The following is a 19870-nucleotide window of genomic DNA, read 5'->3' as shown; positions in this document are numbered from 1 at the left end:
TCAATGGTTCGATGGTTCGAAATCGTCGATTCGATGGTTCTTGACAGGTCGACCCTTAACCTTAACCGTCCAAAATGATTCGGTTCCTGGTTCGTCATAGTTTGCTATGGTTCAAGATTATTATATTAAAAAAAATTAAAAATTATTTTAAAAAAGGGTTTGCATTTATTTAAGTTGCCTACGTATCCCCTTAGGATACAGGGAAATCAAAGTCCACATAGTTCTTTTATATTTTATCCTTTTACATTGTCACTCATTTTCATTTCTCGTTCTTATTGTATTCATTCATTTAGTATCAAAATCTTCAACTTCGTAATCTGAAAGTTACCTTCCTTGAATTCTTTTCTCGACTCTGATCCAATCGTCTAGTAATGCTTGGGTTTCCAATGAGTCGGAAAACAAAGTTGATCGTCGTTCATCTAATATATTGTTGCCAGTACTGAACGTCTGCTCCACAGCAACAGTTTATATTGGACAAGTTAAAATTTCTTTAGCGATCACGGAGAGGATGAGAAAACTTTGAGCCTTCTGTGACCACTACTTTAAGATATTGAAATTTTTGCTATCTGATTCATTAAAATCAAAAGAAGTCGTAAAATAATTCTAAAGTTCCTGTGTGGATCTTGAGCATTCTCGTGGACGTTTCGACCATTCTTTTAATATAAGTTGTGTTTTTGTAAGTTTTAAATTACTACTTGTAGTTTGTTATATTTTAGAAATATTAATTTGTGTTCCATATTTTACATAATATTGATTATAAATATCATATAAATAAATTCTAATATTATATATAATATTAACTGGATGAGAAGAAAATCTTTAATTAGAATTAAATCGTCATAATATAAAGTTAACATTTTTGGTAAAACTTTTAATTTAAATCTAGGATTTAAGATTCATTATTAATATGTTCATTTAAAACTAATACTATGTTAGAAAAAAAATTTAAAACTAATTGAGCCGTGGGATAATAATTATCGAAAAATTGTTCGATGCATCATTAAATAGTTTTAAAATTTCACAAATACTACTACAAATATTTTATTGTTGTGAAAATAAATATATATTAGTGTTAGTATTTTGTACAAAAAATGAACATAATAATTCTTTATATTAAAATGAATTTTGTAATAATTGGTATGTTGAATTCTAACGTGTTGGTACATAATGTGAAATTTTTTTAAATCTCATTTCATTAGTTTTACGAAACTTATCTCATTGTTTCATTATAGATAGATGAGACCATACATAAGAAATTGTAATTCTAATTGATTTAATATAATTTTCTAAAATTTTTAACCTATCTTGACACATAAATTTAAAATATGGCATACACAACGAATATGAAAAAATAAATCACCAATAATAGGTTGACAAATAAATTTTAGATCATTTATACAAGCGGTATTAGAACTAACATTATCTAATGATATTGAAAATATTTTATGAGTTAATCCATATTCTTCTAAAATTAAATATAATAATTGTGCGATGTTATGAGCATTATATGATTCATCAAAAATTCTACAAGCTAACAATCTTTTTTTGAAGGTTCTAAGAGTTATTGATCCAATAGTAAGTTACACCCATATACGAATGTGTGTTGGTGCGGGAAGCATCCGACGATTAAACTCAAGTTTTGATAATGGCAAAGGGATTCAAAGTTAAGTTTAATTGTTATCTAATGTGTATGATTGAGTGTTTTAGGAAAGTCCTAGCTGCGGTTAGGCAAGGGGAAAACCCTAGGGGGTGGTAACCCTAGGTCATAGGGGGTGATAACCCTATGCGAGAAGTCTTGGCGGTTCGGAGTTTCGGGCAAAAATCCTAGGGGGTGGTAACCTAGGTTAAAATCTTGGTGTCGCGAACTGGGTAGAAGTCTGGATGAGTCGAGGACCGGACATCCAGCATGAAGACCGGAAGCTTAGGATGTTGAGCAAAAGTCCAGTCGGTCTGGAGGACCGAACTGGCAAAAGGTAAATCTCTTGAGTGGAATATGTGAAGACGCGTTCCTCGTAGAGCGAACAGTAGGCGTCGGTTCGAACTAGGGTTTCCGGTAGGAAATCCGAAATTAGAACCGGACAGTCCAGAGACTGTCAGAATATTCTATTGTCATATTTTATGTGTGCTAACTTTGTTTTGCAGGGTATATGTGTGTTTTATGGAATAACATGTCTTGCAGGGACAAAGGAGCAAGACAAGCCTTGGATGAATAGTGTCCGAGGCGCCTCCATGGAGTTTGGAGGCGCCTCGGGTGCAAAGGAGCAGACGTTGCACGCTGCAGGCTTTGAGGCGCCTTAGAATGAGATTAAGGCGCCTCCAGGCAGATAAGAGGCATTGACGAGAAGATCATCGCAACACAAAACGCGGGATAAGCCTCCATGTTTGAGGCGCCTCAATGGGGTTTTGAGGTGCCTTAAGTAGGCTATTTAAAGACATCTCGAACAGCACTTCACCTCAGAACTTCCAAATCGATTCTTCTTCAAGTACGCTGCGAACGAGACATTCCGGTTGAGCTACGACAAGTCCCCGACGACCCGAAGCTTCAAGATTATTATTTTTCACCGTTGGTATAATTGTTGTTTTAATTTTAACATTGTACTTTATACTTGTACTGAACTTTACGAGATTATAGTTGTTGCCCAACGTAAACGCTCAACGAGTGTGGGCCTTGGAGCAGGAGTCGCTCAAGGCTCCGAACCAAGTAAATAGCTTGTGTTCGTGTGTTGTTCTCTTTCTAATTCTGCTGCATTTACTCGAACGTTTTTTTTACGAATCCGAAACGAGTGAAAGCCACGAGCGCTATTCACCCCCTCCTCTAGCACTTCTTGATCCAACAATGTGCTTGCCAATGATCACTCCAAATATCATAATATAAAGAAACTTTATTATCTAATTTACTAAATTCATCAATTAAAATTTTTTTTCCTTGTTTTACTAATTTTTTAATTATACAAGTGTAGTCCTAGGAATATACTTAGCATATGATTAAGAGATTCTTTACAAAAAAATCTTCAAATGTTTATTTAGATCCAAAATTAAAAGAAGATGTGTTTACGGAAACAAATTTAGCTAATAATTTTCTTAATTTATTATCTGAATATAAAAATAAATTGGAATTAATACTATCCCTTGTTGAAGGAAATCTTGATAATTGTGTTTGAAAATGGTCGAGTTCATATTCTGTCGAATACTTCATTTTTATATGTCGTTTCAACGACCCTTAACCGTCGTCAGCTTGGAATTTGTAGGAAACATTGCAGTATTAACATTTTGTACGCATTTCTCCCAACGTAAGAGTGATCTTCTCAAAATGTTTAGTAAAAATAGAAGACTTTAGAAGAGAAATTTTCTGATTTTCTTGTGTTTCGGGTGTCAGATTCGGAAGGTGTTCGATCTCATCATCGGTGGATTGAATGTTGGGGTCCTCCTCCCGCGGATTCATTATTTCCTTTCCCTTCGGAGTTCGAGATGATGCACCTCCACGGTCTCCTTCCATTGCAATTGAAAATTGAATATGAAAGTGTGTAGAAATGAAGACGAAAACGTATAGAGAATATGAAATTAAGATTAAGAGTAGAGAAGATGTGTGTAAAAATAATGAAATGAGGTCTCTATTTATAGAGTTTGGATAGTAACAGACATTAAATCATAGTCATTGATAAAAAAACGGTTAAATGTTTCTAGCCGTTGAAAAATATATCCAAAAAATTCTTCATCCCTCCCTCAGCGACTAGGAACCGTATGTTAACCGACAATTCCAACGGGAAAAAAATAAAAAAAAAAAATCTGTTGAACCAACGGGCCAAACTGATGACTAACCAGCGGTCTACATGTTTTGCACTTAATGAACCGGGCTGGTTCCGGTTGGGCCCGGCAACGGCCTGTTGACCCAGCTCAGGCCGGGTCTACCCTCCTCCGGTTATCCAGTGCGAAGGGCACAGCAACCGTTTGAGGTGGCATAGTTGAAAATTATTTTTTTTAAAAAAAAATATTTAAGAATATGGGTAAAATTAGAATAAAAATCTATTTGGCTTTCCCTTTCTCTCCCTTCATCCCAATTTAGAATGTAAGAAAATCTCCCATTCTGTGCGTACGCTTCCTTCCTTTTCGTTTCCTCACCTCGCTTTCCCAAACAGAATCGTCGCCCTTCCCTACGGAATCGACCTACGACGATTCTCCCATTTCGCTCTCAGCTTTCCATTTTTGTCAGAAGCTCTAACACTGCTCTTGCCTCTGGTCTCTGAAGAGGAAGAAGAAGAAGAAGAGGAGATGTTGCGGCGGCTGGCGAGGCGCCTGATGAGCAACGTGCCGGAGAGCACAGTGTACGGCGGGCCGAAGCCCCAATCGCCCGCCCACCGAGTTACACTCACCCACCTCCGCCAAAAGCACCGCCGCGGCCAACCCATCACCGTCGTCACCGCCTACGACTATCCCTCCGCCGTCCACGTGGACTCTGCCGGCATAGACGTCCTCATCGTCGGTGACTCCGCCGCCATGGTCGTCCACGGCCACGATACCACTCTCCCCATCACCCTCGACGACATGCTCCTCCACTGCCGCGCCGTCGCCCGCGGCGCCTCCCGCTCCCTCCTCGTTAGCGACCTTCCATTCGGATCCTACGAGTCCTCCGCCTCCCGGGTGCGACTTCTGCAAAAAAAAAAAAATGCCCGTCTGTTTGCTTGCAAAGTACTCATCCTCACTTTCTCAATCTGTTTCTTGGCATGGCAGGCCGTGGATTCGGCGGTGAGGATGTTAAAAGAAGGGGGCATGGATGCGATCAAACTGGAAGCCGCCGCGCCGTCCAGGATCTCTGCCGCCAAGGCAATCGTTGAGGCTGGGATTGCTGTCATGGGGCATGTTGGATTGACTCCGCAAGCTATTAGCATTCTCGGCGGCTTCCGGCCGCAGGGAAAGACGGTTTCTAGTGCTGTCAAGGTGACTTTTTTAAACCTAATACCTACCCAATTATCTCGGGATGTGATTATATTAGGGTTTATCGTGTGCTTAAAACTTCTAGCTATGGACAGGTCGTGGAGACTGCCCTTGCTTTGCAGGACGCAGGTTGCTTCTCAGTTGTTTTAGAGTGTGTGCCTGCTCCGGTAGCTGCTGCCATAACTTCTGCTCTGCACATACCTACCATTGGCATTGGTGCGGGACCTTTCTGTAGTGGCCAGGTTAGATTTCAATGTTTATATTGTAGGCTTGCAAGGAAGGATTTTTTCTTTTTCTTTCTGGTGATATCTAATATACAGTTTCTCTCTATAGTTCATTTAGTGGTTTTCAATGTTTGCATATTGAACAGAAGTATTCTTAATCTTTTAGAGGACTCACTAACTAACTAGTGTTGAAAGTTGTTTTCCCCCTTTTCAGTTGAAATGGTTTCTTACTTTTCTTTAAATTTGTTCCGTCCGACAGATGTTTCCAAGAGAAAGATACTAGTAATCAGAATATTTTAGATGATTTGGCACCTGAGTATCCACATTACACTCAATTGGGTCATTCACAAGATTGCTTCATCCAAGGGCACCTGCCTTTGCTTGATCAGTCTATACCATTTTTCTAGCAGGCAAGCCTGCTGGGTCTTATGCATGTCTGAATTATACTCCACCCTCAATGTTCCATGTTGAAATGGTGGTTTGATATCCTCCATGATCAACTTAACTTGGTGGCAGCTCGTTCCTGTGTACACATGCTTTCCGAGTCAATTTTGCCTTGCTGAAACAGCCTCCTTGATCTCTTTGCATTCTTTGGTTGGTGTGTTGTGTCATAACATAGTATGCACCTACACTACTCAATCTTCCTCATACGTTGATTATTCCCCCTCATTGATCCCTCACTCACTTGTAATGATACTCATACGTTGATTATTCCCCCTCCTTGATCCCTCACTCACTTGTAATGATACTTTAATAATTCACACCACATATATGAACATTTCCTGCTAGGGTGTTACTCACCTTGGTACAAACATCTATGACACTGTCTGTCGTCCTCCCTAAAATTAAATTCAAGGGGAGGATCATCCTGCAAAGAAACTGCATAACAAAGACTTCTGCTGAAGAAACATTAATGTCAACCTCACTTGGCCTTTATGAAAAACTAACAGATAGACTGTTACCCACTCATTTATTGTTCGTGTGCCCCTTTGCACTTGCCAGGTGAACTGTCGAAGGTGGAGAGGTGATAAGTACCCAACTTCCACTTATCAACTTTGCAGTCTCATTGCTGGATATGTATGAGCTATTAGCATGAGTGAAATTCACATCTCTCCACAGGAATTACCCATCCTGTTGCCATCTTTGCTTGTTGATTAGCTTCATTGAGAGGGAAGACACCTTAACAATCTAACTTGCTAAGTTATAACGGTCTACCATTCCGCTTCTGTTTCCTTCCTCAATGTGTAATTTTCTCTTCATCATTGTTTCTCTTCCTGACATGATGCATTGTACTTGCTGTATAAACTTCTCCAATGGAGGATATGTAATTACATTGAATATTAGTAAGACAGGTGAGAACCTCTCATTTTTCATTTCCTCCCAAGGAAAACATTTTCATGATGACAATCATGAAGAATGGTTCTGTATCTGTAAGTTAGGAATTTGGACTAACTATTTTCAGTATAAATCAGGGTTTACGATCAGGTAAATGTGCTTAGAACCTTTCCTCGAGTTCTATCATTAGTGGATCTAACAAATTACTGGAAGTTAATTAGGTTCTTTTAATGTTTCTTAATCACCGGCAAGACTCATTATGTTCTTTTTCTGCTATAAAAAGGATCACTACTGTCAAAGGATCATTTTTGTGTTGGACCAAGAATTGAATTGGTGATTGTTATTATACACTAAGTTGTCCCCATGTTTTCCAGTTTGTATAGCTTGTTTAAAATATTTGTCGTCCAATATGATCATTCAGTGTGGTCTTGATTCAGATTTCTGAAACTCAAATTTACCTGCCTTCATTGCAGACCTAGGATTTAGGTTGCAGAGTGCAATATAAGAATTTGAGGGAGCATTATTTTTTCTATTTTTGGGACAAGTTTCATGGACTCAAGCATGCGAGCAAAAGATAAGAACCGCAGATGTATGAACATACAAGGACAGATAGGATAAGAAATGAGAACATTAGAGAAAGAGTCAGAAAAGTCGAGGTTGCACCTATTGAGGGAAAACTCCGAGAAACATGAACATGTATTTAGATGGTCAATAATAAAAGTTTCAATTAAGTAATATGAAATTATGACAAATACACACATTAAATGAGAAAGAGGTTGATCAAAGAAGACTTAATTAGTAATAATAAAATAAAATAAAATTTATTTAAATATAAATAATAAGATAGCAAGGATAAAATTCAATGACATAAGCATGATGTAAGAGGATCCATATAGCGGACTCCATCTAGTGGGATAAAGCTTGGCTATTATTATTGTAGGACAAATGTACTAGACAAAATATTTTGATAGAGATTATTGTAGTGATTGTGCTATATTATCAAATCACCGTCTTGATACTCTCACTTCTCTAACCTCTATGATACTCTTTACATTATCATTCCTATTCTGCTGACTAAGATGCAGCTTTTTACATGACACAAGGAAAGGGGTAGTGTCAATTACTAACTGCATAGATTGCTATTGCAGTCTTTCTCCCGTTGGAAATTACAGTAGAGAATCGCATTATTCCTTGGATATTCAAATTTTCATTACCGACCAATATAGCTATTCCTTCAACTTGACAGTATTAGATAAGACACAAGGGTAGGTCCTCTTTATCTTTCCTTCAAAACGTTCTATAAGCAGCACAATTGATTAGCATTTCTGTACTAAAATGAATGTCTCCTAGTATACCTTTTGTGATATTTGTTGTTACTCGGACGATTTTACTTGGTTACATGAGTTTCACATCAAATGTTTTCCAACTTCAAACATCAAAACTTGTGCAGGTGCTTGTTTACCATGATTTGCTGGGAATGTTGCAACATCCTCATCATGCCAAGGTAATTTTGTTTTTAATCAAATTTTCTTAATCCCGATCTTTCTTATACATCCATGGATTATGAACTTTCTGACAGGTCACTCCAAAGTTCTGTAAACATTATGCGCAAGTGGGCAATGTCATAAACAAAGCCCTCACAGAATACAAAGAGGAAGTCGAAACTCATTCATTCCCCAGTGCAGCTCATACACCGTATCAAATAAGTGAAGCTGACGTTGAAAGTTTTCTGAAAGAACTGGAGAATAGAGGCTTAAATGAGGCAGCATCAGCCGCAGCAGCTGCTGCAGAAAATGAGGTTACGACTGGAAAACGATCAGCTGATGGCAGCTGTTAGGTTGCCTAATCCTTTTTCAGGTCTAGTTATGTTGTCTTCCTGCCTTGCACTAGAGTAGTAAATAAATAGACATCTGATTTTTTAGTATAACAGGATTTTGCTGACCCCTCCATGTTGATGATGGAGATGTGGTACAAAAACTATTCCTTTGGCAAAGTTAGGTTCAACTACCTTGCACCTTTTTATTGGGCTATCAGCAAATAGTTGTGCAATTTTGATTAGCATATTGAAGGTTTAAGTTTGAAAATTTTCATTTATGTTTTGGCATAAGAAGTGAATGTTAGGTTAATGAGATAATCTAACTTAAATATATTATCAAATATCAAAAAAAGATATTCTTAATACAATTGATCTATGATTAAGTGTGACCCCAGCTCGAGTTGAGTTTCGATGTTTGATCAATATACTTGTTGATAAGAGCAAAATGTCAAGTAGAAGAACGGATTATGTTAACTATGTTTGATTTGCATGTGAACGGTTGAGTGAAAAGTCAAGTAAATCAAATTTGATTGAATACTTCATAATAGAGAAGTCCAAATAAATCATGGTTGATTGGACACTTGACAGTCGAATGTTTAACAGAAAGTTGGTAAGAGAAAAATTTAAGTGGATCACGATTAATTAGGTATTTAGTGATTAAAAGTCTAATAAGAAGTTGACATGATATTGACTTAATTTTCATAGAACATGAATGATTATTTGTTCATCCTTTATTTTATAGATGATTCTTAGCATCCAGTTAATCTTCGATGTAGATGGATATCTCCTAGCTCCATTCATTCAAGTAACTCCTCAATTCAAACTGGAGATGGAGCTAATGTAGACACCATAAATATTAGTACATAATGGCTAATTGTGGCTAAGATAAGGCATGTAGCGTGATGTCTATCAATGATCCAATTTATCTAGATCTCGTAATATTTACTTAGCTATAGATGTTAAATACAAGTTAAAAGAGTTGATATGGTGCAACTTCCTATATCAGTGGCAGTGCTTGCGCCTGAGGGGGTGGGACGCCTGACTCACTTTCGGATGCCCCGACCTATGAAGGTTGCGGATGACACCATTGATATAAGAGGTATACCATGTCCACCTCTATATATATATTTTGTTTAATAAACTTTTATTATTAAGTTTTAAGTAGCAATTTAGAAATTTTAATCCAAGATATAAACTATAGTTATATATAATTTAAAGACGCTATAATGCTTTTCATTGCATGTTCGAAGAGGCACCCTTCTCTATAGTACCTTAGGTATTATCTCATAAATATTTTTTTATTTAGGAGGTCACTTAGTACATGATTTATCTTCCTTTATTTTGTTGTGGGGCTGACGATGAAGGACACTTGAGGGGAGCGAAATCATTTTTACCTCTAAATGTTATCTCATTATTGGCCCCTTCTTTGTCACAAGCTAAAGAAGCTAAAGTTGAGGGTTTAGAGGATAGTGGCATTGCACTATCAAAGAATTGCCCTTCCCCATAAGCCTAGACAATTGTAGAATAAGTTGATAATCTCTCCCCATCCGATCATGTTAACTATTATATTCTAAGATAAAAATATTAAATAAATAATAATAATTGTTTATTAGATGGATGAGTAAATAAATAGTAAAATGAGATATATATGATTTAAAAAAAAACCAAGAAGAAGGGTGCGCGTGATGAGAGTTCCATAGAGGTTAAGAGTGTCTAATAATAAATGACAAATAATATGCATCACGGTACTGTGTCTTGAATATGTGCAGTGAGTTCGTCCATAATTTGTGTAAAAAGATAGGGACTTAGAGCTGATTCTTAATGTGACCTTATCTTTATTGAAAATGCTTCAGTTACTCCTCCTGAAATCATTACTCTAGTTGTTACATCCTCGTACATATCCTTAATTAGTTCAATATATGTTACGCTAACACTTCTCTTTTCTAGAATTGTCCATATAATTTCTCTTGAGACTTTATCATAAGTTTTTTCTAAGTCAATGAATACCATGTATAGATTTTATTTTTGCTCCCTATATTTTTTTAATTAATTGTCTAAAAAGATGTATAGGTTCTATTGTCGACCTTCTCGGCATAAATTCAAATTGATTTTCGATCACCGTAGTCACCTTCCTTAATCTTTTTTCTATTATTTTTTCTCAAAGTTTCAATATATGACTCATTAATTTAATATCCCTATAGTTTATACAATTTTGTATGTCTCCCTTGTTCTTATATAAGAGAAGTAGAATACTTATCCTTCATTGATCAGATATTTTTTTTATTTTTAATATGATATTAAATAATTTTGTAAGACATTCAATGCCTTGTTTCCCTAGGTACTTCCATACCTCTATCGGAATATCATCTAATCCAATAACTTTTCATTGTGTATTCTATTTAAAGCTTGTTCTACTTCTGAAGTTGGAATTTTACGATAAAAATTTAAATTTCTATGCTCATTTGACCTATTTAAATTACCTAAGTTAAGTTAATCACCTAAATCTTTATTACAAAGTTGATGAGCATACCTCTTCCATCACTCTTTTATTTCTCGCTCGTTTACTAGTACTCTATTATATTAATCTTTAATACATTTTATTTAGATAAAATTTCTTATCTTCCTTTCTCTCACTTTAACTCTTCTATACATGTCTCTTTTCCCTTCTTTTATATTTAATTTTTTATATAATCATTCAAAAGTTAAAATATATATTTAAACTCAAGTTGTCTAAGTTATTTAGGTCGTGGCTAACTTAACTTTGAGTCAACCTTGTTGATGTAGGTGTTGGAAAAGTCAATGAAAAATTAACTGTAATTGACTCTAATGTGATTAGCCATATTAGAAGGAAACAAGGATGGAATTAGCTCCAATATGAAAGGGAGTATAGTCTCAGGATGGGAGTTTTAGGGTTAGCATAGTTGTAGATGTTGTGAATTTATATGGATGAGAGACTATCTTGTGCCCTTATGGGATTACAAATCTAAGATCTAAATTGCACTAAACCCAGTTAATTTATGTGTGAATGTGATTTGCACGCGTTAAATGTTGAATCAATTAGGGGGGAAATTTGCCCAAGAATCCCTACTAATGTTTACTCACTATTTTTTCTATTTACTTCAAGTACCTAACAGACACATTACTGGTAAATTTAAAATGATCCAATGTTAATGGTTGACTTGTAATGACCAGACCTCTAACTACCTGGCTATTAATATTGAGTAATGACCATTAATCATCAAGATTAATAGGTACTAAGGTCCCAAGCCTATAAAAGGAGGCTCCTTTGGCCGCCTCCTTTGGCAAGAGGTGAACAGAAGAAGAGAAGAATAGCCCATTCAACAAGCAACTTTTCTACATGTTTAGAGTTTAGGGTTTAGAGTTTAAGAATATAAATGTCTCTGTGAACCTTTAAGCATTGATAGAGAAGGGGTGAATCTATTTTAAGAAAATTGTGTATAACACAAAGTCTCGATAGCTCAGCCAACTCTATAACTCAATCTACTCAATAGCTTGACAACTCGACCAATTCAGTAGCTCTACCTCCTTGCTCGGCTGCCCTGCTTCCCTACCTAGCCTTCGCTCAGTAGCTCGACAATTCCTTGCTTGGCCTTATCGCTCGGCTGCCCTACCTCCTCGCTCGGCGACCCAGTTTGGTAGCTTGGCTTTTTGGCTTTTCTACTTAGCTCAGTCTTTTGGTTTGGAGTTGAGCAGGTCAAACTCATCTCGACAAATAGTATAACTTAAATTTTTTAAATTTAATAATTATATTTAATGATAATTGATTCCGTCTGGAAGCTGAGTCAGACCGACCGTCGGGTGAGGTGGATGAAATGTTGACGGAATCGCGACGTCCCGAAAGAGGGTGTGCCGAGATGGCTTCTATGTTGGCCAAGTCTTCAGAAGTCCTTTGGTCAACGCTACCTGGAGCCAGCGACCGGATTGACCCGACCCCCGGTACCCTGATACTCGAAGTAGATCCAACGAATATATGAGTACAAAACTAAGCTATAAAATAATGAAATATACATAAAATATGAACGGAGAACGTACCCGGCCCAGGGGGGCATCCTCGGATGGGACGCTGTTCGAGTTGTCGCGACCCGGAAGAGTAAATGACTCTGATCAGGCTGGATCTGACGGTGAGGTGCCGAACGCAGTACGACATTAGAAGACGAACTGTAGGTCGGGATATAATACCGGCACGTAGACCGGGATAAAGCACCGGCACATAGACCCGGATACAATACCGACACACAAGCCGGGACATGAAATCAGCACACAGACCGGGAAATGAGATCAACACGCAGGCCGGAAAACGAGATCGGCACATAGGCCGAGACACGAGATCGACACGCGGGCCGGGAAACGAGATCGGCACATAGGCCGGGATACGAGATCGACACGCAGGTCGGGACACGAGCTCGACACGCAGGTCGGAATAATGCACAAACTGAAACATAATCTCAATTAGAAGGACGGAAACCCAATATTGGTTTGAAAGCCGGAAACACACCACAGTGGCACACAGGTCGGGGGCATACAACAACAGGGAAGCTACGCCGGATAAGCATCGGAGATGGCAACAACCGACTATAACACGGGAGGGGCAGCTGCTGCGGCGTGCATGCCCTAACTGTGCGGGTGAACAGTAGTACCGGCAACGGCTCCGACAAGCACGACGTCGACTCGGAGAAGGAGAAAGGGCTGCCGGCGTTCGCAATGGGGGTCGTGATGCGCACGGGGAGCAGTGGGGAGGTGGTGGTGAGAGAGGAAGAAGGTAGTGGGAAGTTGCTGCCGGTGGGAGAGGAAAGAGGGGAGCAGTGGCTGGTCCGGCGGCTGCGCCGGCGAGGAAGAAGAGAACCAGCTACGGTGCTGGCCACGGGACGAGAGGAGGAGGGGTAGGAGATAGGCGATCGTCGTCGGTGTCACTAGGGGGAGAGGGAGAAGAGGAAGAGGAAGAGGAGGCGCAGCGGCTGACTGTCGTGAAGGAAGCATTCTGTTCGTGGCGGCGGCGGCGCGTCCAGCGGGAGAAGAGAGGAAGGATATGGCTGGCATCAAGGAGAAGAGGGAGAGGAGAGAGGTCTCGGCCTGCCGACCGGCCACCGGCGCCGGCGAGGAGCGCGAGAGAGAGGAGGAAGGAGTGGCTATCGCCGGCGTTGTGAGGGTGGCGGAGAGAGAGAGAGGGAGAAGCTTCCTCTTCTCTGTTCACTGTCGCTCCAGCATAGTACGTTCTCCCCCCTCTTAAGTCCTAAACAGTGTCAAGACAATAATACTCCTCCTTCTCCTCTTAATCACTCTTTTATCCCAAAATCATATCCACTTCAATAATTTTAGAGTAAAATTGTTCAATAATTTTTGAACAGATTTTAGCAGAGGAACTCGATTCTTTTAATGAGGCAACTACTGACCCTGCTGTGTTATATTGTCCAACGGTAGACAGTTGAACCGCAACCCCATGGGTTAGTGGGCCATACAAAATTTGTCTTGAAACACGTGGGAGCACCGCGTTTCATCCATTCTAGACCATGTCAAAGTCAACGACAAATAAACGTGGTCGCCTGCATTGTTCCCGGGCTGTCTTTAATATTGGTTGACCAAGAGCTCACCGTCAACTGACACTACAGATGGAGAGCATCGGAATGTGCAACTTGTCTTCCTTTTTTTTAGCAATAAGTTTCGTTGACTTGTGACTTCCCAACCCATACGCGGTTTGACTTCCACCATGAAATCCAAATGATGCCAGCCGGATAAAGTCAAAGGGCAATCTAGTAAGAAAATAACAGCACGTACTGAATAGGATACGAGACGGCGCAGTAGAGAATCGAGATGATGACGGAGAGAAGGACGAACAGATCATGCGAATAAATTGATTTTTTTTATTCCTCTTTATACGAATTAACAAGCAATAATCATTTAGATCGGATGCTCTATGCCGATCTCGGCCGCCACAGCAGAGGAAGCAGGTGGTGGTCGAGGTTGCCCTCGCCGTCCGATAAGGCGGCGGCCATCTCCGCAGCCGGGGACGCGGTGGCGCTCTCCTCTAAGTTCACGAAGAGCAAGTCGTCCTCGCCCATTATTTCCATGTCGTCCACCAGCAATTGCCCCTCCTCCTCCTCCTCTTCTTCTTCAATCTCCACTTCCTCCACTGCGAAAACTTCATTTGGCCGGGTGAGGATGGAAGCCGAGAGAGATGCGGTGGTGGTGGAGGACAGGGGACTGGCTTCTTGGTTGCTGCCGGAGGGTGACCTAGGAATCTTGAGGCGGGTGCTTCCGGAGGGGGAGTTGCAGTTCGTCGGCATCGGGTGGCTGTGCTCGCCGGTGTAGGTGATGATGAACGCCGCCGAATCCGTCCGGCTCCGCTCCACCTGCTTCCGGGCGGGGCAGCCTTTGGAGCTGCTACACCTGTAGTATCCCCTGTTTTCACCATTAAAGTTAGCCTCTTCGATTTGTCACCAAGATTATTAGAGGTCGAGGAGCGGATTAATTACCGAGGATAAGGCGATCCTTTTATGGGTTTCTGCCCGTACTTCCGCCACGCCCAGATGTCGGAGGAGAAGCCGTCGGCGGCGACGTGATGCACCACCTTCTTCTTCTGCTGTTTCTTCCTGCGATCGCCGCCAAAGATGCAATTTTTAGCCTAACTCTACTCTTTCGGCAATTTTTCAAAGTGAAAATTGTTCGAACGGAAGCTCACTTTCGCCGAGAGCGGGGAGTTTGAGAGCTATCCACTTTCCCACAAAATGAATTTGAAGGAGGCCAAGAGACGCTCTCCTTCTCCGGCGGGGGATGGACTTTGGGGCTGGAGGACTTGAAGATCTCTTCCATCTCCAAGAAGCCGCTCTGTTTCCGGAAGGCTTCCGATATACACATAAAGGCGCCGCCTTTGCCGGCCTCGACCGCCAAGAGCGGTGGAAACGCCAACACGGCGGCGCTGGCTGCGGCCTCTCCCGACGATTGACAGCTCCTCACCACCGCGCCCAGGTCCCAGTTGCCTTCGTCCATCTTCGCGGCCACCGTGAACATCCTCCGCTCCAACGGCGGTTGGCGTTGACAGAGAGCAAGGGGCGCTAACTTTTGAAAAGAGCAAGGAGGAATGGATAAGGCCAGAGTGGAGTTGACATTTATACAGATCCAAGTGGCAATAACAGCGAGTGAGGCTTTGACGATGGTTGCGGGGAGCGTTGGATCCTTTGAATTTGTCAAAGCAAAACCACTCGACATCGTGTTCGCGTTGGGCTTCTGTGAAGGAGCAGGAGAAAGGTTGTTCATTTATTGGATTCCACAGCTTGACCTGTAGCGAGAGCAGCACCTCACTCGTGCCACAAGAAGACAAGACAGAAAAGCAAAGTCAAAACAACAACAGCACACGGCAGCTGTTACAACACTGACACGAGGGAGTGAAGAAAAGCGAGGTCACATGCCACGCTGGATGAAGATCACGCGCACTGCACGCGTCAAGGAAATTAAGAAGAAACAATAATTATTTTATTGTAATGATTTTCTCCTTGGAGAATCAAAACTCATTTACAAATTACATCATGAGTTTCACATATTTCGAGCCATTCCCTACCGAGTAAGCAGTACGCAATTCAACAAATTATGTTCGACAAAATAATCTCAATTTGACACATTGTAGGTAATCAATCTGGCTACAAAAAAATGAAATATTTCTAAGCTACCAAGAAGAACCATCAGCGAGCGAAGAGTCGAAGACCAAGTCTCAGGTCCTCCATTGTTAGCGTCACCAACCCATCAGTGTCAGTGCAATCAAAATCAAGTCGAAGATCCAAACTTTCACGGGCATTTGCGAGCAGTGGATCTATGAGTCCTCCGTTCATCTCTCTCCTTTGTTTCTCAGTCATCTCGCTATCGATCAACTCTGCAATGGCGGGGATGCTGCAGGATGGATGTAGCTTGAATCCATAGAGGGAACTGTTTTGATCTTGGTTATTCATTTTGAGATGAAGGATTTGTGCGAGCTCAGTTGTGCTGAAGTCGTCAAAATGAAAGAACTTAGTTACCCTCCTGCAAAAACCTTCGTTTGACTCGATCACGCGTTTCATTGGTTCTGAGTACCCTGCAAAAATCACCACCACTTTACCACTGTCCATTACAGACATGATCTCTTCTAGGGCCTCCAGGCCATAGTCCTTATCATCTGTTTTTTGCATTGGAATCAATCTGTAAGCTTCATCTACAAAAAGAATTCCTCCCTCTGCTTCACTTATCTGAGAAAATTGTTCAATGTAGCATCAGGATGCTTACTCTAACAATACTAAAATTTTGTAGATTAACAATATCGCAATATGATATTTAACCATATGGACCTCCAAAATTTTGAAGGTCTGTCATACTAAGCAATTAACAAGCTCCAGAAGCAATGTTGTGAGAAATTAAACATGTTTCATGGTGCCATAGTGTTCTATGTGCCCCATGATACCAGGATAAGTGATGATATATATACACATATACCTTTCGTCTGGTTTTTGGTCCCGTGTGCCCCACGAATTCTCCAACTAGGTCAGTTCTTTGCACTTCTGTAACTTTATCAGTAGATAAAATTCCCACCATATGAAGGAGTTTACCAAGAACACGAGCAACCATTGTTTTACCTATCAAAGGTAATAACCCTTCAACACTTAGCATCTCCAAATCAGTAGAAGCAGCAAGAGAATGAGAAGATAACATTTGATATCATATTACAAACTTAATCAGGATTTATACAATAAGACTGCTCCATGTGTCCAACTATTTACCATCAATTACAATGACCTTCCACAATTAAGGACCATGCTAAATTACATTATTAGTGATACCAAAATCTAACAGTTTTTTGGTCTTTATTTCCCCATTTTCAAATCTAGTACGAGAGAATTTTTTGGATGGAATCAGAAAGGTGCTGTAATTAACCTGGCAGGAATCAATGTTTCAACAATTGCACCAGGAAAAAACCTGCGTTGTAGAATCAAAATAAGTGATTGCTAAAATTCACCTTCAGTCTTATCACCAGCGGTCTTATTCAAGTTGACAAAAGGTGACTACCCTCGCCTCCAGCGCCCCTGCCAACTCGTCCCAGAGCTAACACGGAGGAGGTAAATCACGGGTGGCTACTAGCTCTTGGAATAGTGCCTGGCGGACGAGGAAGAAATTTATCTCAGCATGCTGAGATTCGAACCCTAGATCTCAAGTTGGCAGCACCTCATGCGCTAAACACTAGACCGTCCCAAGGGGATGCCAACAGTCTTATTCAAGGTTCCAAACATAATGGTGGAAACTAAATAGGAGATTGTGTTTCATTTTGAAACCTAGAAATCAATTAGTGATCCATATTGAGCACCTCTAGGAGACAGACAGAAAACTCTTGATAGCTGTTTATTGAGTGGCCACTTAGTTGCTCCCATAGAAAAAAAAGCATGGTTTTGACTCATGTTCCCCCAAAAAATGGATTGCTACCACCAGCACACATCTACGATTTTAGGTGGAATACTGAAATTATTTCATCACATGAGAAATAGGAAATTCCTCTTGAATGACTCATAGAGACAACCATATGTTTTTCATGTTCAAATATACATCCAAGTTAAAGAACAAATAACTAGTTTGTTATTTGAGAAATGTAGACTAAATTGTAGCACTATAACATGTCAAACTTCTTATCAATTGAAAATGTGTATCCTATGTTTGAGAAGAACCTCATCGTGTATTATATCAAATACCTGTTCCAGGGTTACCAAGGAAAGCCATATGTGGGGGCCTTCTGGGAGCTATATGTAATCCAAATGCTCTTCTCTTCTCATCAAAAAGCATGCCCCTTGCCCATCTGCGCAATTGCATTTTGAGATCATGCAACCCTACAATACCTGAAATAGCTACTTCAAACTCATCCATTTTAGCTTTTGCTTGACTACATGACTCAATAGCTTTGCGCTTCCTTTGCTCCTCCATGTGCTTCATAAGGATTACTCGAAGTTTCTCACTACTAGCACCATCTGATAGATGATTTAAAGGGGTCATACCCTCCTACAAAGAATATTATTAGGTGTCACTTCAAATGATTCTAACCAAACCTGATAATACAGTATCAAGGAAAGCATACATTGTCTTTGACACTACAATCAGCACTGTATTCCAATAATGTGTTCACGGTACTACAATCTTCTGCCCGCAGTGCATGCCAAACAGCCAAATGTAGTGGAGTCATCCCATTCTTCAATAAAGATTAAAAAGGGAAAAATAAATTAAGAGGCTACATGAGAATCTAGTGCAATATATTCAGTAAGAAGCATGCAGACAATGAAATTCAAATGCCTCAAGTGAAAAGGTGAATTGATCTTATAAAAAATTTACATTGGCTTTTGCCTCCAGCGAAGAACCCTGCGCCAGCAGGAGTCTTGCAGATTCACTACAACCATTTTTTGCTGCCATATGTAATGGTGTTTCACCATACTGCAACAAATAGGTACAAGGAATGCCAGTTAATAAACTAACAGACAGAAGAATAAATTTACCAAAGTTAAAACTGGCAAGAGTGGATTATTTGCTTCAGCCTACCATGTTTTTTGCCTCTAACTCAACTTTCTCAAGACCTTTCCACTCGAGAAGGTATTTTACAATTCTGGTATTGTTATATCCGGCTGCCACATGAAGAGGTGTTTGTGACATCTGCAATTAATAGTTGGCGGAAGTCATAATGCTGTTATATTGACATAGTCGAAGAAAAGAATAAGTTCTCAAGATCTTAATTTAAGTACAGAAAACTAACAGAATAAATACGATATACCAAGAGATCCAAAGATTATATCAAACAACAAAAAGAGGAGAGATTATCCTAGCCATTCAAACTGGCATGTGAGTCCAGGTTAAGAAACCAGCCCACACAAAGTATCTAACAAGCGAACATGAGATTGTTTAGGTCATCCACATAGTCAGGTTTCCAAAGCTTGAGCGACATGAAAACCATGAAAGGATAGATCTCCCAGCAAGAATCCAGAAGACAAAAAAATCTTTGCCCTAACGACAATGAAAGCGCTGAGAACCTATCAACAAGCAGTTCCTACAGAAGAGAGATCGCTGAAACAGTTTTGCTTACAAACTAGTCCAAGAAGGCAATAATTTCCAAACAAGAAGCCAAATTGCAATTGCGATCTTGGTCTATTAAACCATCGACTCAATGTGATTGGGGAGGGAACCCATTGAAACTAAAAGAAACCAAGTAATCAATTCGCAAGATCAACTTCTCATTGTCGACAGCAATAAACAAAAAGAAGAAAACGAAACGAGTGCCTAGAACAACGAGATCGGGCGATGAAATAGAATAGTCAGAGGAAAGACGAGAAGCAAAGCGTACGACTGCGTTTCTGGCGTTGATCAGCGAGGGGTTGTCATTGAGGCACTTCTGGAAGCCGGCGAAGTCCCCGGACTGGGCGCAGCCATGGATGGTGACCGGCTTGGCGGATCTCGAGCGGTAATCGTGGCTTCCCGGCATCCCTCCTCCTCCCTCCCTCGGCCCTCAGCCTCGATCTATCAATTTCCCGTTGCCTTTTTTAACAGAGCGGTGGGC

General features: G+C 40.3%; 3 protein-coding genes across 4 annotated transcripts; 1 reads left to right on the top strand and 2 right to left on the bottom strand.

Annotated features, from left to right (window-relative positions):
* The first annotated feature begins 4084 nt into the window (after window positions 1-4084).
* LOC122018874 (3-methyl-2-oxobutanoate hydroxymethyltransferase 1, mitochondrial-like) lies at window positions 4085-8585 on the top strand. Of its 2 annotated transcripts, XM_042576331.1 has the most exons (6): window positions 4085-4638; window positions 4729-4935; window positions 5028-5174; window positions 7942-7995; window positions 8071-8348; window positions 8422-8585. In XM_042576331.1, exons 1-5 carry the CDS (start codon window positions 4270-4272, stop codon window positions 8326-8328), a joined length of 1035 nt encoding a protein of 344 aa, XP_042432265.1. In that variant the 5' UTR covers window positions 4085-4269; the 3' UTR covers window positions 8329-8348; window positions 8422-8585. The 2 variants fall into 2 exon arrangements, with proteins under 2 accessions (XP_042432265.1, XP_042432263.1); XM_042576329.1 differs by having other exon boundaries at window positions 8071-8585.
* A 5581-nt stretch (window positions 8586-14166) lies between these two features.
* LOC122018935 (WRKY transcription factor 22-like) lies at window positions 14167-15547 on the bottom strand. The gene is made up of 3 exons (XM_042576410.1): window positions 15005-15547; window positions 14799-14915; window positions 14167-14724 (listed from the first exon to the last, which is right to left on the bottom strand). The coding sequence occupies exons 1-3, from the start codon at window positions 15529-15531 to the stop codon at window positions 14238-14240; spliced, it is 1131 nt and encodes a 376-aa protein (XP_042432344.1). The 5' UTR covers window positions 15532-15547; the 3' UTR covers window positions 14167-14237.
* A 226-nt stretch (window positions 15548-15773) lies between these two features.
* LOC122018934 (protein CfxQ) lies at window positions 15774-19870 on the bottom strand. The gene is made up of 7 exons (XM_042576409.1): window positions 19658-19870; window positions 18862-18972; window positions 18658-18756; window positions 18407-18517; window positions 18027-18330; window positions 16783-16922; window positions 15774-16538 (listed from the first exon to the last, which is right to left on the bottom strand). The coding sequence occupies exons 1-7, from the start codon at window positions 19793-19795 to the stop codon at window positions 16002-16004; spliced, it is 1440 nt and encodes a 479-aa protein (XP_042432343.1). The 5' UTR covers window positions 19796-19870; the 3' UTR covers window positions 15774-16001.

The sequence above is a fragment of the Zingiber officinale genome, chromosome 9A, assembly GCF_018446385.1.
Source record: "Zingiber officinale cultivar Zhangliang chromosome 9A, Zo_v1.1, whole genome shotgun sequence".
NCBI classification, from domain to species: Eukaryota; Viridiplantae; Streptophyta; class Magnoliopsida; order Zingiberales; family Zingiberaceae; genus Zingiber; species Zingiber officinale.
Note: the sequence above shows the minus strand (reverse complement) of the source record. Positions and strands in the feature narration are given on the sequence as shown.

Coding starts and splice junctions, on each gene's coding strand:
- LOC122018874 (XM_042576331.1), top strand. CDS start 4,270: ATGTTGCGGCGGCTGGCGAGGCGCCTGATGAGCAACGTGCCGGAGAGC. Junction 4,639..4,728: donor ACGAGTCCTCCGCCTCCCGG/GTGCGACTTCTG, acceptor TTGGCATGGCAG/GCCGTGGATTCGGCGGTGAG. Junction 5,175..7,941: donor GACCTTTCTGTAGTGGCCAG/GTTAGATTTCAA, acceptor AAACTTGTGCAG/GTGCTTGTTTACCATGATTT.
- LOC122018935 (XM_042576410.1), bottom strand. CDS start 15,531: ATGTCGAGTGGTTTTGCTTTGACAAATTCAAAGGATCCAACGCTCCCC. Junction 14,916..15,004: donor ACTCCCCGCTCTCGGCGAAA/GTGAGCTTCCGT, acceptor CGGCGATCGCAG/GAAGAAACAGCAGAAGAAGA. Junction 14,725..14,798: donor AAAGGATCGCCTTATCCTCG/GTAATTAATCCG, acceptor TGGTGAAAACAG/GGGATACTACAGGTGTAGCA.
- LOC122018934 (XM_042576409.1), bottom strand. CDS start 19,795: ATGCCGGGAAGCCACGATTACCGCTCGAGATCCGCCAAGCCGGTCACC. Junction 18,973..19,657: donor TCAACGCCAGAAACGCAGTC/GTACGCTTTGCT, acceptor TATTAATTGCAG/ATGTCACAAACACCTCTTCA. Junction 18,518..18,657: donor CGCTGGAGGCAAAAGCCAAT/GTAAATTTTTTA, acceptor TCTTTATTGAAG/AATGGGATGACTCCACTACA.